The 17,653-nt window shown below is 42.8% G+C and overlaps 1 protein-coding gene across 1 annotated transcript; it reads left to right on the forward strand.

The window, feature by feature from the left end:
* Positions 1 to 3,799: 3,799 nt before the first annotated feature.
* On the forward strand, positions 3,800 to 16,417 carry LOC137522070 (gastrula zinc finger protein XlCGF26.1-like). Its single transcript, XM_068242096.1, has 9 exons — positions 3,800 to 4,259; positions 4,654 to 4,721; positions 5,230 to 5,436; positions 10,734 to 10,848; positions 11,775 to 11,864; positions 11,971 to 12,060; positions 13,046 to 13,212; positions 13,317 to 13,439; positions 16,280 to 16,417. Exons 1-9 carry the CDS (start codon positions 3,800 to 3,802, stop codon positions 16,415 to 16,417), a joined length of 1,458 nt encoding a protein of 485 aa, XP_068098197.1.
* Positions 16,418 to 17,653: the final 1,236 nt, after the last annotated feature.

The following is a 17,653-nucleotide window of genomic DNA, read 5'->3' on the forward strand; positions in this document are numbered from 1 at the left end:
TCGGAAAGAGAGGAATTACACTAGTGGAAAAACAGCACAGCGATTTACATGTTAATTGCGGTGCTGTAGCGATCAACAAAGTGCCTGCGATCCAAACTGCCTAGTGGAAAAGGGCCCTTATAGAGCCCCCATAGACACTGCATTGCTAAGGACACAGATGGTACACTTGCTGGGACACAGACTATACTCTGCACAAACAAATGCACAGCCCACCCCAAAAAAGAGAAAAACGTAAGATGTGTCCCGCAGGAATGAATCCATCACTGCCTACTAAATAACTTTCCCCACCAAAACAGATTACTATTTCCACCTCTCCCCGCCACCATGTAAGGGGTGTCCCCAAAACGAATGATAACACTGACAACATCTTTCACCCCTACCCCCTAAAAAAAAAAAAAGAAACAACCAAAAAGAAGAATTTGCACTGCTGCCATAGGCAGTAAACACACTAGACGTAATTTTCGTTTTACTGTGGATGGCCCAACGCACAAGGTTGCATAGGCTATTGAAGACAATGGCCTCACTTGGGAAATGCACGTCATGAATATTCGTTTGTGATTTTCCACACATTTGTAAATTGCACAGCTTACCGCTTTTTTACCAAACAACGCACTCATCTGCTAATTGTCTGCCGACCGCGTCACTCCAATGGGCGCGGGCGCGGCGGCAGCCCCAGGACCGCCTAACGCTTATTGGCATATGGTCTTGGGGCTTCGTTTTGCCGTAGATCGCTGTCCCCTCCAGAGTCTCGGCGGTGATCGGCTGTCATGAACTGAAACCTATGACAGCCGATAACAGTGATTGGCTATTGGGGGAAGGGAGGGAGGGAGGGTTTAGTGAAGAAAAAAAAAAGGAAATGTATTTAAAAATAAATACAAAGAATATTTACAAAAAAACAAACAAACAAACAGTAGGGGAGCGATCAGACCCCACCAACAGAGAGCTCTGTTGGTGAAGAGAAAAGGGGGGGAGTGAATTACTTGTGTGCTGTGTTGTGTGGCCCTGCGGCTTGGCCTTAAAGCTGCAGTGGCCTATTTTACAAAAAATGGCCTGGTCTTTAGGGGGGGGTAAAGCCTGTGGTCCTGAAGTGGTTAATATTCCCCCTCCAGGTCGATGTGGATGATAGAGAATTATGTCATTTGGCTGACATCTATTGCTGGCGGCCAAATTACATTGTTTTAAATGTAACTTCAGCTCTGTCTTCTGACGGCGTCAAACGTACTCACTGTGCACAGCTATAGCCATAATTCCTATTATGGTCCATAGTGGCGCCGGCCGCACCCGAATCTTCTGCGCTGGATTCCTTGTGTTCAAAAGAAGATATGCAAGTGGAGCCAGGGGGAAGATATATCTTTGTAAGGAGGACTGCTTACTCAAGAGATCCCTATCGCCACCATACACTCCCCCAATACTGGTCAGGTGGGGTTTTTGTCCAAAGTTCTAAATGCCTTGCAGTCTTTTGCCAAAGGAATGATTGTCCTTGGTGGAGACATTATTGTCCTGCTATTAATCCTCGTTGACACCTCCTCAAATCAGTCATACCATATAGGGCTTTACGAGCTCTTAAATTTAAATCAAAGGAACTTTCTCTCATGGATGCATGGTGGCTGCTTATCCAAGTGGGAGAGACTGCACATATTACTCTTACCTTGCTCAAATATACTTTAGGTTAGGTTATTTATTTTTTACACAAGCAGACCTAGATTAGGTATGGAAAGCTTCTATTGGCAATATTGATATCTCAGATCAAGAGGCCTCTGCCATGTTCATGATAGGAAAAGCAGGGATGGTCTTAGTCAGCCAACTTCGAGTAGTGTATGTGGACGCTTATGCCATTATGCGGAAAATTGTACGCATGAATTCCTCTTTTTTTTTTTTACGGTTGTGCCAGTAACTCTTCTATGCGTACGTTCCCCTTTCCAATGCGTAATTTTGTAAGCATACAATCATACATGGAAAAATAGACAACAATATCACGTTTGTAGTTTACATCGCAACACACATGTTAACTATGTGTAGGAGTGTACGCATAGTGTTACTTTGCTACGCATACATTTGTACACGGAGATTTGAAACGTTGCCTACCAACTACGATGCGTATATGCAAACTACGATGCGTAAATTCGCACTGGCGTAGTTTCTGCTCATCCCTGAGGAAAAGCCTTTGGAGAAGAGGAGATTTAGGTGCAGCCGGACACCACCATAGGCCATAATAGGAATTACGGCTATAGAGGAGTAACTTCGGGGCCATCACAAGATGGGGCAGAAGTTACATTTTAAAACACTATAATTCATCTTCCAGCAATAGCAAAAAGCCGATTTATATCATTCCCCATTATCCACTTGGACCTAGAGGGGGAATAGTTATTAACGTTAGTGGATGATTGGTGTCAGGACACCTTCTGGGGAAAAGGCACAGGAAACAAAAAACACGGGAGCCCAATAGTGTAATATGTTTAGTCAAAATTGTCAATGTAGAAGATAAGAATCTACTCACAAGAGTGGGTTGCAAGGGGGCAACCGACCACAGGGAGCAGGTGGAGACAATTAACCCGACTCCACTCGGGGAGGTCACTAAGGACCTGGATGCGGTCGCTCTCCTTGGAAAAAAGAAGGGAGGCAGATGTCCACCGTGGTGTAAACCACATATGTTCTGCCTCCACCCCTCACACGGGTATCGTATGGGGGTTAGGGATGCACTAAATGGTTTAAAGAGGCGCCCTGGTGGTATATAAAAGCGTTTAAAAGCAGTTTAAAACCGAGAAAGGTTTGAGGTTGCTTACCTCAAGGACGATAAATCTTTGTAGGGACAAAAGATTTTATTGGTAGCACAGGCAACGCGTTTCACGGGTCTGAGCCCGCTTCCTCAGGCCAATAGCAGTGCCTATATTAGTAAACATGAGACTCCTAAGTATACTAGTATTAAAGATATACATACATTTACAGCATCAGATTGTAATCAGCGATAGCATTGTATCCAGTGTTTCATTTCATATATATTATTACAGATGAAATATTATAAATAAATAATGTACATATTATATTAGGAGGATTTACCCTTATCTTACGGAGCTGCTGGCGTTTATCAGCCAGAGGTATATAGATAATCAAAACAGGATTTTTCAAACATATGGAAAATTATAAAACCTTTTTTAAACAATGTTTCACAATTTTCCATATGTTTGAAAAATCCTGTTTTGATTATCTATATACCTCTGGCTGATAAACGCCAGCAGCTCCGTAAGATAAGGGTAAATCCTCCTAATATAATATGTACATTATTTATTTATAATATTTCATCTGTAATAATATATATGAAATGAAACACTGGATACAATGCTATCGCTGATTACAATCTGATGCTGTAAATGTATGTATATCTTTAATACTAGTATACTTAGGAGTCTCACGTTTACTAATATAGGCACTGCTATTGACCTGAGGAAGCGGGCTCAGACCCGTGAAACGCGTTGCCTGTGCTACCAATAAAATCTTTTGTCCCTACAAAGATTTATCGTCCTTGAGGTAAGCAACCTCAAACCTTTCTCGGTTTTAAACTGCTTTTAAACGCTTTTATATACCACCAGGGCGCCTCTTTAAACCATTTAGTTATTAACGTCGCCGGGAACTTGTGCGGCAACAGGATAAGCTATACCGGCTGTATTCTGCGCCCATATCTCCTGGCAGCAATCACATAGGTACGCTTTGGAGACACCTAAAAACTAACACAGGTGCGAAGCCTTATTCATGTTCAGAGGGTGGAAAATATTGTACTCAGAATGGAAACCTTCATACACCCATGAAAATTTACAACAGGAAGCGGCCTTTTTCATGTACAGAGTGTGGGAAAGTTTTCTATGACAGAGGAAACTTTATAGACACCAAAAAATGGACACAGGTGACAGACCGTATTCATGTTCAGACTTTTGTAAAGGACATGATAAGACACACAGGTAAGAGGCTTCTGTCATGTTCAGAAGGTGGGAAAACCTTTCTTGATAGAAAGAGCCTTCAGAGACACCTAAAATCTCACACAGGTGAGAAGCCTTATTCATGTTCAGAGGGTGGGAAATTATTTACTCAGAATGGAAACCTTAATAGACACATGAGATTTATACTGGGAAAGGTTTATTTTCATATTCAGAGTGCTGGAAAGATCTTTATGACAGAGAAAACATTCATAAACAGCAAGAGACTCACACAGGTGACAGATCGTATTCATGTTCAGACTTTTAGAAAGGACATGATAAGACACAGAGGTAAGAGGCCTCTGTTGTTCAGAATGTGGGAAAGCATTTCATGATAGAAATAGCCCTCAGAGACACCTAAAAAACTCATACAGATAAGAAGCTGTACTCTCATGTTCAGAGTACGGGAAACCTTTTACTCAAAAAGGAAACCTTATCAGACACATGAAAATACACTCTGGGGAGGAGACTTTTTCATGTTCAGAGTGCGGGAAAGATTTCTATGACAGAGGAAACTTTCATAGACACCCAAAAACTCACACAGGTGACAGATCGTATTAATGTTCAGACTTTTGTAAAGCACATGATAAGACACACAGGTAAGAGGCTTCTGTCATGTTCAGAATGTGGGAACACTTTACATGATTGAAAGAACCTTAAGAGACACCTAAAAAAACTCACACAGGTGAGAAACCTTATTCATGTTCAGAGGGTGGGAAATGTTTTACTCAGAATGGAAACCTTCATGGACACGTGAGAATACACACTGGGGAGTGTCCTTTTTGAAGTTTAGAGTGCGAGAGATTTCTTTTATAAAGTAAACTTTCATAGACACCAAAAGACTCACACAGGTGACAGACTGTATTCATGTTCAGGCTATTGTAAAGCACATCATAGGACACACAGGTAGGAAGCCTCTGTCATTTTCAGAATGTGGGAAAACTTTATATGATATAAAGAACCTTCAGAGACACCTAAAAACCCACACAGGCAAGAAGCCTTAGTCATATTCAGAGTGTGGGAAATGTTTTACTGAGAATGGAAAACCTTAAAAGACTCGTGAGAATATACACTGGGGAGCAGCCTTTTTCATGTTCAGAGTGCGGGAAAGATTTTTTTGAAAGAGGAAACATTCATAAACACCAAGAGACTCACACAGGTGACAGATCATATTCAAGTTCAAACTTTTGTAAAGCACATGATAAGAAACACAGGTAAGAGGCCTCTGTTGTTCAGAATGGGGAAAAACTTTTCATGATAGAAAGAGCCCTCAGATACACCTAAGAAAACTCACACAGGTGAGAAGCTGTATTCATGTTCAGAGTGTGGGAAATGTTTTACTCAGAATGGAAACCTCATCAGACAAATGAAAATATACACTCTGGGGAGGAGACTTTTTCATGTTCAGAGTGCCGGAAAGATTTCTATGACAGAGAAAACTTTCATAAATACCAAAAAACTCACACAGGTGACAGACCATATTCATGTCCAGACTTTAGTAACGCACATGATAAGACACACAAGTAAAAGGCTTCTGTCATGTTCAGAATGTGGGAAAACTTTTCATGATAGAGCCTTCAGAGACACCTAAAAAACTCACACAGTTGAGAAACCGTATTCATGTTCAGAGTGTGGGAAATGTTTTATTTAGAAATGAAACCTTACTAGACACATGCGAATACACCCTGAGGAGCAGCCTTTTTCATGTTCAGAGTGCAGGAAAGATTTCTACAACAGATGAATATTTCATCACACAGTTTACAGAATGTATTCATGGTCAGACTTTCGTAAAGCACATGATAAGACACAGAGGTAAGAGGCCTCTGTCATTCAGAATGTGGGAGAACGTTTCATGATAGAAAGAGCCTTCAGAGACACCTAAAAAACTCATACAGGTAAGAAGCCTTATTCATGTTCAGAGGGTGGGAAATGTTTTACTCAGAATGGAAACCTTAACCACTTGCCGACCGCGCACTCATACCGCGCGTCGGCAAAGTGGCAGCTGCAGGACCAGCGACGCAGTATTGCGTCGCCAGCTGCAGGCTGATTAATCAGGAAGCAGCCGCTCGCGCTGCTTCCTGTCAATTCACGGCGGGGGGCTCCGTGAATAGCCTGCGGGCCGCCGATGGCGGCTCGCAGGCTAAATGTAAACACAAGCGGAAATGATCCCCGGCCAATCAGCGGCCGGGGATCGCCGCCATGTGACAGGGGACGTCCTGTCACTGGCTGCACAGGACGGATAGCGTCCTGTGCAGCCCTGATCTCCGGGGGGAGCAGGTAGGAGAGGGAGGGGGGAATTTCGCCGCGGAGGGGGGCTTTGAGGTGCCCCCCCCACCAGCAATATGCAGGCAGGAGAGATCGGACCCCCCCAGCACATCATCCCCCTAGTGGGGAAAAAAGGGGGGTGATCTGATCTCTCTGCCTGCTACATGATCTGTGCTGGGGGCTGCAGAGCCCACCCAGCACAGATCACTCAAAACAGCGCTGGTCCTTAATAGAGTTGGGACGAACCTCCGATTTTCGGTTCGCGAACCCTGTTCGCGAACCTCCGCGAAAGGTTCGGTTCGCGAAAAAGTTCGCGAACCGCAATAGACTTCAATGGGGAGGCGAACTTTCAAAGTTTTAAAAAATTCTATACACTGCAAAAATGATAGAAAACATGTTTCAAAAGCTCTAATGCCTGGAGTCACACCTAATTGAGTGAAATACACTTCACTGCTCGAGGACCCACCCTCCCTCCCTCCCTCCTCCAAGCAAGGTCCTTTATACCATTTGCCTACCTACACTAATTAGTTATGGAACAGCTGCTACACACTCTGCTAGGGAGTTTTTACTCTCCCACCTCCCACCTCCCACCTCCCACCTCCCTTCAACCTATTCTCTCCTCCCTCCAGGAGGAGGGTGTCTTCTGGCAGGGAATTATACTTTTTTAAAAGCCAGTATATATCATACCATAGCTGGGAATCGAACCCAGATCACACTGCATGGTGGACACGTCAGTGCATCACCCTAAGCACTGTACCACTACAGTAGTAAGTGAAGCTACCGTAAAATGTACCATTAATGCTCAATGCAATAGAACCATTAGGTTGCTTAAAGGAGAACTGTAGTGAGAGGTATATGGAGGCTGCCATATTGATTTCCTTTTAAGCTATACCAGTTGCCTGGCAGCCCTGCTGATCTATTTGGCTGCAGTAATAATAATAATTATAATCCAAACATTTGTATAGCGCTTTTCTCCTGTCAGACTCAAAGCACTCAAGAGCTGCAGCCACAGGGACGCACTCAAGAGGCCACCCTGCAGTGTTAGGGAGTCTTGCTTTGAACTCCTTACTGAATAGGTACTTGACCTAGCCAGGATTCGAACCCTGGTCTCCCATGTCAAAGGCAGAACCCTTAACCAGTACACTATCCAGCCACTGTCGTGTGAATCCCACCAGAAACAAGCATGCAGCTAATCTTGTCAGATCTTACAAAAATGTCAAACACCAGATCTGCTGCATGCTTGTTCAGGGTCTAGGGCTAAAAGTATTGGAGGCAGAGGATCTGCAGGATAGCCAGGTAACTGGTATTGCTTAAAAGGAAATCAATATGGTAGCCTCCATATACCTTTCACTACAGTTCTCCTTTAAAGGGAACCTTAACTGAGAGTGATATGGCTGTTTCCTGTAAACAATACCAGTTGCCTGGCAGTCCAGCTGATCTTTGTGACTGCAATAGTGGCTGAATCACACCCTGAAACAAGCATGCAGCTAATCCAGTCTGACTTCAGTCAGAGCACCTGATCTGCATGCTTGTTCAGGGGCTGTGGCTAAAAGTATTAGAGACACAGGATCAGCAGGCAATTCAGGCAACTGGTATTATTTTAAAAGGAAAAATCCATATCCTTCTCCGTTTAGGTTCCCTTTAAGGATTTGTAGCATAAAAGCCAACTCACATTGGCTGGGATTCGAACCTGGGTCTCTCTGTATGGTGGACAAGCACACTATCCACTATACCAACTGAAGCTGGCCTGAAAATGCTGGCCTGAAAATGCTGGCCTGAAAATGCTGGCCTGAAAATGCTGGCCTGAAATTGCTGGCCTGAAAACAAGCTGCATGCTTGTTTCAGGGTGTGATGCAGCTTGTTTTCAGGCCAGCAATTTCAGGCCAGCAATTTCAGGCCAGCAATTTCAGGCCAGCTTCAGTTGGTATAGTGGATAGTGTGCTTGTCCACCATACAGTGAGACCCAGGTTCGAATCCCAGCCAATGTGAGTTGGCTTTTATGCTACAAATCCTTAAAGGGAACCTAAACGGAGAAGGATATGGATTTTTCCTTTTAAAATAATACCAGTTGCCTGAATCGCCTGCTGATCCTGTGTCTCTAATACTTTTAGCCACAGCCCCTGAACAAGCATGCAGATCAGGTGCTCTGACTGAAGTCAGACTGGATTAGCTGCATGCTTGTTTCAGGGTGTGATTCAGCCACTATTGCAGTCACAAAGATCAGCTGGACTGCCAGGCAACTGGTATTGTTTACAGGAAACAGCCATATCACTCTCAGTTAAGGTTCCCTTTAAAGGAGAACTGTAGTGAAAGGTATATGGAGGCTACCATATTGATTTCCTTTTAAGCAATACCAGTTACCTGGCTATCCTGCAGATCCTCTGCCTCCAATACTTTTAGCCCTAGACCCTGAACAAGCATGCAGCAGATCTGGTGTTTGACATTTTTGTAAGATCTGACAAGATTAGCTGCATGCTTGTTTCTGGTGGGATTCACACGACAGTGGCTGGATAGTGTACTGGTTAAGGGTTCTGCCTTTGACATGGGAGACCAGGGTTCGAATCCTGGCTAGGTCAAGTACCTATTCAGTAAGGAGTTCAAAGCAAGACTCCCTAACACTGCAGGGTGGCCTCTTGAGTGCGTCCCTGTGGCTGCAGCTCTTGAGCGCTTTGAGTCTGACAGGAGAAAAGCGCTATACAAATGTTTGGATTATAATTATTATTATTACTGCAGCCAAATAGATCAGCAGGGCTGCCAGGCAACTGGTATAGCTTAAAAGGAAATCAATATGGCAGCCTCCATATACCTCTCACTACAGTTCTCCTTTAAGCAACCTAATGGTTCTATTGCATTGAGCATTAATGGTACATTTTACAGTAGCTTCACTTACTACTGTAGTGGTACAGTGCTTAGGGTGATGCACTGATGTGTCCACCACGCAGTGTGATCTGGGTTCGATTCCCAGCTATGGTATGATATATACTGGCTTTTAAAAAAGTATAATTCCCTGCCAGAAGACACCCTCCTCCCGGAGGGAGGTGGGAGGTGGGAGGCCAATTAAAATCTCACTAGCAGAGAGTGTAGCAGCTGTCCCATAACTAATTAGTGTAGGCAGACAACTGAGTCAAATGGTATAAAGGACCTAGCTTGCAGGGAGGGTGGGCGGGTCCTCAAGCAGTGTGTTTGACCATAACATGTCTGCTGACAGTGAAATGGAGGGTAAAAATTTTGTTTTTTGATGCGAACTGGGCGAAGCGAACTTCCGCAAACGTTCGCCTGCGGGAGGCGAACGCGAACCACCGAAGTTCGCCACGAACCGTTCGCCGGCGAACCGTTCGGCCCAACTCTTAAGGGGGGGTAAAGGGTGGGTCCTCAAGTGGTTAATTTACACGTGAGAATACACACTGGGGAGCAGCCTTTTTCATGTTCAGAGTGTGGGAAACTTTCATAGACACCAAAAGACTTAAACAGGTGATAGATTGTATTAATGTTCAGACCTTAGTAACGCACATGATAAGACACACAGGTAAGAGGCTTCTGTCATGTTCAGAACGTGGGGAAACGTTTTATTATAGAAAAAGCCTTTAGAACACCTAAAAAAACTCACAGAGGTAAGAAACCGTATTCACGTTCAGAGTGTGGGAAATGTTTTATTTAGAATGGAAACCTTACTAGACACATGAGAATACACCCTGAGGAGCAGCCTTTTTCATGTTCAGAGTGCGGAAAAGATTTCTACAACAGATGACAATTTGTAAAAACCAAGAAACTTACACAGTTTACAGACCGTATTCATTTTCAGACTTTTGTAAAGCACATGATGAGACATAGAGGTAAGAGGCCTCTGTCACTCAGAATATGGGAAAACGTTTCATAATAGAAGGAGCCTTCAGAGACACCTAAAAAAAACCCTCATACAGGTAAGAAACCTTATTAATGTTCAGAGGGGGGGAAATGTTTTACTCAGAATGGAAACCTTAATAGACACGTGAGAATACACACTGGGAAAGGCATTTTTTCATATTCAAAGTGCTGGAAAGTTGTGGGAAAATGTTTCATGATAGAAAGAGCCCTCATAGACATCTAAAAAAACTCACACAGGTGAGAAGCTGTATTCGTGTTCAGAGTGTGGGAAATGTTTTACTCAAAAAGGAAACTGTATCAGACACATGAAAATACACTCTGGGGAGGAGTGCGGGAAAGATTTCTATGGCAGAGGAAACTTTCATAGATACCAAAAAACTCACACAGGTGACAGACTGTATTCATGTTCAGACTTTAGTAAACCACATCATAGGACACACAGGTAAGAGGCTTCTGTCATGTTCAGAATGTGGGAAAACCTTTCATGATAGAAAGAGCCTTCAGAGACTCCTAAAAAAACTCACACAGGTGAGAAACCGTATTCATTTTCAGAGTGTGAGAAATGTTTTCTTTAGAATGGAAGCCTTATAAGACACATGAGAAAACACACTGGGGAGCAGCCTTTTTCATGTTCAGAGTGCGGGAAAGATTTCTACAACAGATGAAACTTTCGTAGACACAAAGAAACTCACACAGTTTACAGACCGTATTCATGGTCAGACTTTTGTAAAGCTCATGATGAGACACAGAGGTAAGAGGCCTCTGTCATTCAGAATGTGGGAAAATGTTTCATAATAGAAGGAGCCTTCAGAGACACCTAAAAAACTCACACAGGTAAGTAGCCTTATTAATGTTCAGAGGGTGGGAAATGTTTTACTCAGAATGGAAACCTTAATTTACACGTGAGAATATACACCGGGGCATGGCCTTTTTCATGTTCAGAGTGCAAGAGAGTTTTCTATGACTGAGGAAACTTTCATAGACAACAACAGACTCACACAGGTGACAGACCGTATTCATGGTCAGACTTTTGTAAAGCTCATGATGAGACACACAGGTAAAAGGCTTCTGTCATGTTCAGAATGTGGGAAAACCTTTCATGATAGGAAGAGCCTTCCGAGACACCTAAAAAACTCACAGGTGAAAAACTTTATTCATGTTCAGAGGGTGGGAAATGTTTTTGTTTAGAATGGAAACCTTACTAGACACATGACAATACACACTGGGGAGTGGCCTTTTTCATGTTAAGAGGGCGGGAACGATTTTAATGACAGAGGAAACATTTATAAACACCAAGAGACTCACACAGGTGTCAGATCATATTCATGTTCAAACTTTTGTAAAGTACATGATCTGAACAACAGAGGCCTCTTACCTCTGTGTCTTAATGGGGAAAATGTTTCATGATATAAAGAGCCTTCAGAGACACCTAAAAAAACTCACACAGGTGAGAAGCTGTATTCGTGTTCAGAGTGTGGGAAATGTTTTACTCAAAAAGGAAACTGTATCAGACAAATGAAAATACACTCTGGGGAGGAGTGCGGGAAAGATTTCTATGACAGAGGAAACTTTCATAGATACCAAAAAAACTCACACAGGTGACAGACTGTATTCATGTTCAGACTTTAGTAAACCACATTATAGGACACACAGGTAAGAGGCTTCTGTCATGTTCAGAATGTGGGAAAACCTTTCATGATAGAAAGAGCCTCCAGAGACTCCTAAAAAAACCTCACACAGGTGAGAATCCGTATTCATGTTCAGAGTGTGAGAAATGTTTTCTTTAGAATGGAAGCCTTATAAGACACATGAGAAAACACACTGGGGAGCGGCCTTTTTCATGTTCAGAGTGCGGGAAATATTTCTACAACAGATGAAACTTTCGTAGACACCAAGAAACTCACACAGTTTACAGACCGTATTCATGGTCAGACTTTTGTAAAGCTCATGATGAGACACAGAGGTAAGAGGCCTCTGTCATTCAGAATGTGGGAAAACCTTTCATGATAGAAAGAGCCTTCCAAGACACCTAAAAAACTCACAGGTGAAAAACTTTATTCATGTTCAGAGGGTGGGAAATGTTTTTGTTTAGAATGGAAACCTTACTAGACACATGAGAATACACACTGGGGAGCGGCCTTTTTCATGTTAAGAGGGCGGGAACGATTTTAATGACAGAGGAAACATTTATAAACACCAAGAGACTCACACAGGTGTCAGATCTTATTCATGTTCAAACTTTTGTAAAGCACATGATAAGACACAGAGGTAAGAGGCCTCTGTTGTTCAGAATGGGGAAAATGTTTCATGATATAAAGAGCCTCCAGAGACACCTAAAAAAACTCACACAGGTGAGAAGCTGTATTCATGTTCAGAGTGTGGGAAATGTTTTACTCAGAATGGAAACCTCGTCAGACAAATGAAAATATACACTCTGGGGAGGAGACTTTTTCATGTTCAGAGTGTGGGAAAGATTTCTATGACAGAGAAAACTTTCATAGATAATAAAAAACTCACACAGGTGACAGACCATATTCATGTCCAGACTTTAGTAACGCACATGATAAGACACACAGGTAAAAGGCTTCTGTCATGTTCAGAATGTGGGAAAACTTTTCATGATAGAGCCTTCAGAGACACCTAAAAAACTCACACAGTTGAGAAACCGTATTCATGTTCAGAGTGTGGGAAATGTTTTATTTAGAAATGAAACCTTACTAGACACATGAGAATACACCCTGGGGAGCAGCCTTTTTCATGTTCAGAGTGCAGGAAAGATTTCTACAACAGATGAATATTTCATCACACAGTTTACAGATTGTATTCATGGTCAGACTTTTGTAAAGCACATGATAAGACACAGAGGTAAGAGGCCTCTGTCATTCAGAATGTGGGAGAACGTTTCATGATAGAAAGAGCCCTCAGAGACATCTAAAAAACTCATACAGGTAAGAAGCCTTATTCATGTTCAGAGGGTGGGAAATGTTTTACTCAGAATGGAAACCTTAATTTACACGTGAGAATACACACTGGTGAGCAGCCTTTTTCATGTTCAGAGTGTGGGAAAGTTTTCTATGCAGAGGAAACTTTCGTAGACACCAAAAGACTTAAACAGGTGATAGATTGTATTAATGTTCAGACCTTAGTAACGCACATGGTAAGACACACAGGTAAGAGGCTTCTGTCATGTTCAGAATGTGGGAAAACGTTTCATGATAGAAAAAGCCTTCAGAGACACCTAAAAAAACTCACACAGGTGAGAAACCGTATTCATGTTCAGAATGTGGGAAAACGTTTCATGATAGAAAAAGCCTTCAGAAACACCTAAAAAAACTCACAGAGGTGAGAAACCGTATTCATGTTCAGAGTGTGGGAAATGTTTTACTTAGAATGGAAACCTTACTAGACACATGATAATACACACTGGGGAGCGGCCTTTTTCATGTTAAGAGGGCGGGAATGATTTTAATGACAGAGGAAACATTTATAAACACCAAGAGACTCACACAGGTGTCAGATTATATTCATGTTCAAACTTTTGTAAAGCACATGATAAGACACAGAGGTAAGAAGCCTCTGTTGTTCAGAATGTGAGAAAACATTTCATGATAGAAAGAGCCCTCAGAGACACCTAAAAAACTCATACAGGTAAGAAGCCTTATTAATGTTCAGAGGGTGGGAAATGTTTTACTCAGAATTGAAACCTTAATAGACACATGAGAATACACACTGGGAAAGGAATTTTTTCATATTCAGAGTGCTTGAAAGATTTCTATGACAGAGAAAACATTCATTAACAGCAAGAGACTCACATAGGTGTCAGATCTTATTCATGTTCAAACTTTTATAAAGCACATGATAAGACACACAGGTAAGAGGCCTCTGTTGTTCAGAACAGGGAAAATGTTTCATGACATAAAGAGCCTTCAGAGACATCTAAAAAAAACTCACACAGGTGAGAAGCTGTATTCATGTTCAGAGTATAAGAAATGTTTTACTCAAAAAAGTTCAGAGTGCGGGAAAGATTTCTATGACAGAGGAAACTTTCATAGACACCAAAAAACTCACACAGGTGACAGACCATATTCATGTCCAGACTTTTGTTAAGCACATAATAAGACACACAGGTAAAATGCCTCTGCCATGTTTAGAATGTGAGAAAACTTTTCATGATAGAAAGAGCCTTCAGAGACACCTAAAATAACTCACACAGGTGAGAAACCTTAATAATATTCTGTGTGGGAAATGTTTTACTTATAATGGAAACCTTACTAGATACATGAGAATACACACTGGGGAGCGGCCTATTTTATGTTCAGAGGGCGGGAACGATTTAAATGACAGAGGAAACATTCATAAACACCAAGAGACTCACACAGGTGTCAGATCATATTCATGTTCAAACTTTTGTAAATCACATAATAAGACACAGAGTTAAGAGGCCTGTGTCGTTTAGAATGTGGGAAAACTGATCATGATAGAAAGAACCCTCAGAGACACCTAAAAAACTCGCACACATGAGAAACCTTATTAATGTTCAGAGGGTGGGAAATGTTTTACTCAGAATGGAAACCTTAGTAGACACATGAGAATACACACTAGGGAGCGGCATTTTTAATGTTCAGAGTGCTGGAAAGTTTTCTATGACAGAGGAAACTTTCATAGACACCAAAAAACTCACACAGGTGATAGACCATATTTATGTTCAAACTTTTGCAAGGTACATGATAATACAAACAGATAAGAGGCCTCCATCATGTTCGGAATGTGGGAAAACTTTTCATGATAGAAGGAGCCTTCAGAGACACCTAAAAAACCTCACATAGGTAAGAAGCCATATTTATGTTCAGAGGGTGGGAAATGTTTTACTTAGAAAGGAAACCTTGATAGAGACATGAGAATACACACTGGGGAGCAGCATTTTTCATGTTCAGAATGTGGGAAAGATTTCTACAATGGATGAAACTTTCATAGACACAGAGTTTGGGAAAGTATTCTATGACAAAGGCAACTTTCATCAACACCAAAAGACTCAAACAGGTAACAGATCATATTCATGTTCAAAGTTTTGTAAAGCACATAAATAGTTTTCCTTATGCCTCCATGGCAGCACATTGGGTAGTGGCTATGCCCCCCTACCCCATAGGACCAGTCAGTATTTAAATAGAGATTAGAGGAGGTGCTTGCTTTTTTTTTTCTCTGTCCTCACCTCATAGGATCAGAGGCTGCAGTCCTGCAGACATTTTTTTCTCTTTTTTGCACCTATCTGACTGTTTTCCTGCAGCCCCCGCACATTGCCTCTCTGTGCGATGATCCCCTTTTTATGTCCTATAAATTAGGATCAGAGGAGATGCCCCGTTCTGCTGGTCTTGGGGGCAAAAGCTTGTTTATGCTATTGCTGGGGGCACTGTGTGCCTAGCCATACCAGATGCCTTTTGTGCATAATAATGTACATATGATGCAGGGTATACAAGCCACTCATGTGGGCTTAGGCCTACCGGCTCCGGGTTCTATGTGACTCTAAATGGGTCTTGTTCTGGCGCGCGTCCTCCTTAGTCTCGCTGTCCAGGGCGTGCGCTCCACAGCATTCCGCGCTGGAGCGCAGGTGGGCAGGGTATAGGCGCAGCGGCGCTCTCTCACCCTCTCGTCCATGACGTCACCGCCCTCTGTTCTGATTGGGCGGTGATGTAGCGTACTCCTCCCTGGTCCTCCGGCGACCGCCCATACAGGAAACATTTTAAACCTGGTGGCGGCGGCGGCTGGCGTTCTCCGTGCAGCCCAGGTGGATTTGTGCGGTCAGGCGGACAGATGGAGCCCGAAAACTCTGCTGTAGCAGCAGATGTATCCATAGTGGCAGAGGAGTAAGTACTTCTTTCTTCTTTCTTCGTTTGTTGCTGTGTCCTGCTGCAGTACAGCATTGCTATGCTTTGGCATAGCAGAGAGACAAGATTAATGCTTTTTTTTTTTTTTTGGGTGTTACTATGCCTATCCTAGACACTATTTTTCTTTCTTTTTTTTCTCCCTCTTTTCCAGCTACTACTCTTCTTCCTCTCTATCTCCGGACACATATGCGCCTCTCACAGACCAGCAAACTATAGATAGGTAGGTGCATTACAGGTAGGTTACCTTATCTTGGGAGTGCACTAATAGCAGATAGTCATCTATGGCTATTCTTTTTTCAGCCCAAGAAGACAGAGGGAGCCAGACCCAAGGAAAGCAACAAGGAAATCATCTCCTCCAAGATATTATTCGTCCTCATATACAAGGCACCATTCAAGGAGTCGTTCTCCTCCCCGCAGGAATTATTACGACTATTATGATGATTACTATGTATACCGTAGGAGAAGAAGTCCTCCTCCCAGACACCATTCACCGGACCATCATCCACACCAGAAGGGCTGCTGGGCCTGTGGAGAGACTGTAATGCTGGGGAAATTGGTGTGCAAAACTTGCTTTCAACAAAAGTCTGGCGAAACAGAGCATTCTGAAATTGATGTGTCGGCACTAATAAAAAAAAGCTGTCCAGGAATCAATGGACACATATATCTCAAACCTTCCTTCTTCCCAACCCTTGGATCAGGCGTCACCTCACACTTCAGCCTATGAGATACCCGCAGAAAGTGTAGCCACAGGGGGCTTCGATTTCTCTCTTGTGCCCCCCTTTATCAAGGCAGTGCGAGAAGCGATTGAGTGGGAATAAGAGGAAGAAATGGAAGAATCAACTACTGAGAAAAAGGAGAAGAAACGATACTATACGCATCTTAATAAGACTAAGAATATGTTTCCATACCTTGTGGAAATTGAGGAAGTAATTAAAGATGAGTGGCAAAGACTAGAAAAGAAGGCTCCTTTGGCCAATCGGCTTTCAAAATTATATCCGCTATCAGAAGATGGGCTAAAAGCCTTGGACAATGCCCCTATAGTGGACGCCTCGATAATGAGACTAGCTAAACAGATGCTACCTCTGGAAGACTGCATATACTTTAAGGATGTACTACTCAGGAAAGCCGATTTAGATCTAAAGAAGATATATACCTCGGCTGGAGGAGCATGCAAGCCCGCTATAACGTTAGCAGCCGTAGGCAAGGCCATAAAGTCCTGGACAGAAAACATTGAAACAGCTATTAGGTCAGATGACGACAAGGATACAATAATTTCTTCACTGGAGGATTTGAAAATTTCCGCAGACTTTATAGGAGAAGCATCATTCGATGTCGTGAGAGGAGCTTCTAGAGCAATGCTTTACTCTGTAACAGCTAAAAGAGCCCTCTGGCTCAGGTCATGGTCGGCAGACATAAACTCGAGACAGGCATGGTGCAAGATACCATTCAATGGGAAGACTTTATTCGGCGAAAGGATAGATGCAGCCATTTCGAGAGTTACTGGAGGCAAATCCGGTCTTTTGCCCCAAGACAGAAGATCTACCAAACCGACCTATACCTCCACACAACAGCAACAAAATAGATATAAGAATGCGAGAGCATACCGCCCAGGCAAGAACTTTAGGAAAGACTGGCAAAGCACACAGGGGCCATCACACAGATCCACTAAGCAGA

The sequence above is a fragment of the Hyperolius riggenbachi genome, chromosome 6 (genome assembly GCF_040937935.1).
Source record: "Hyperolius riggenbachi isolate aHypRig1 chromosome 6, aHypRig1.pri, whole genome shotgun sequence".
Taxonomy (NCBI): Eukaryota; Metazoa; Chordata; class Amphibia; order Anura; family Hyperoliidae; genus Hyperolius; species Hyperolius riggenbachi.

Coding starts and splice junctions, on each gene's coding strand:
- LOC137522070 (XM_068242096.1), top strand. CDS start 3,800: ATGAAAATTTACAACAGGAAGCGGCCTTTTTCATGTACAGAGTGTGGG. Junction 4,722..5,229: donor ATGGAAACCTTCATGGACAC/GTGAGAATACAC, acceptor TTTTCATGATAG/AAAGAGCCCTCAGATACACC. Junction 10,849..11,774: donor GCTCATGATGAGACACAGAG/GTAAGAGGCCTC, acceptor TGTCATGTTCAG/AATGTGGGAAAACCTTTCAT.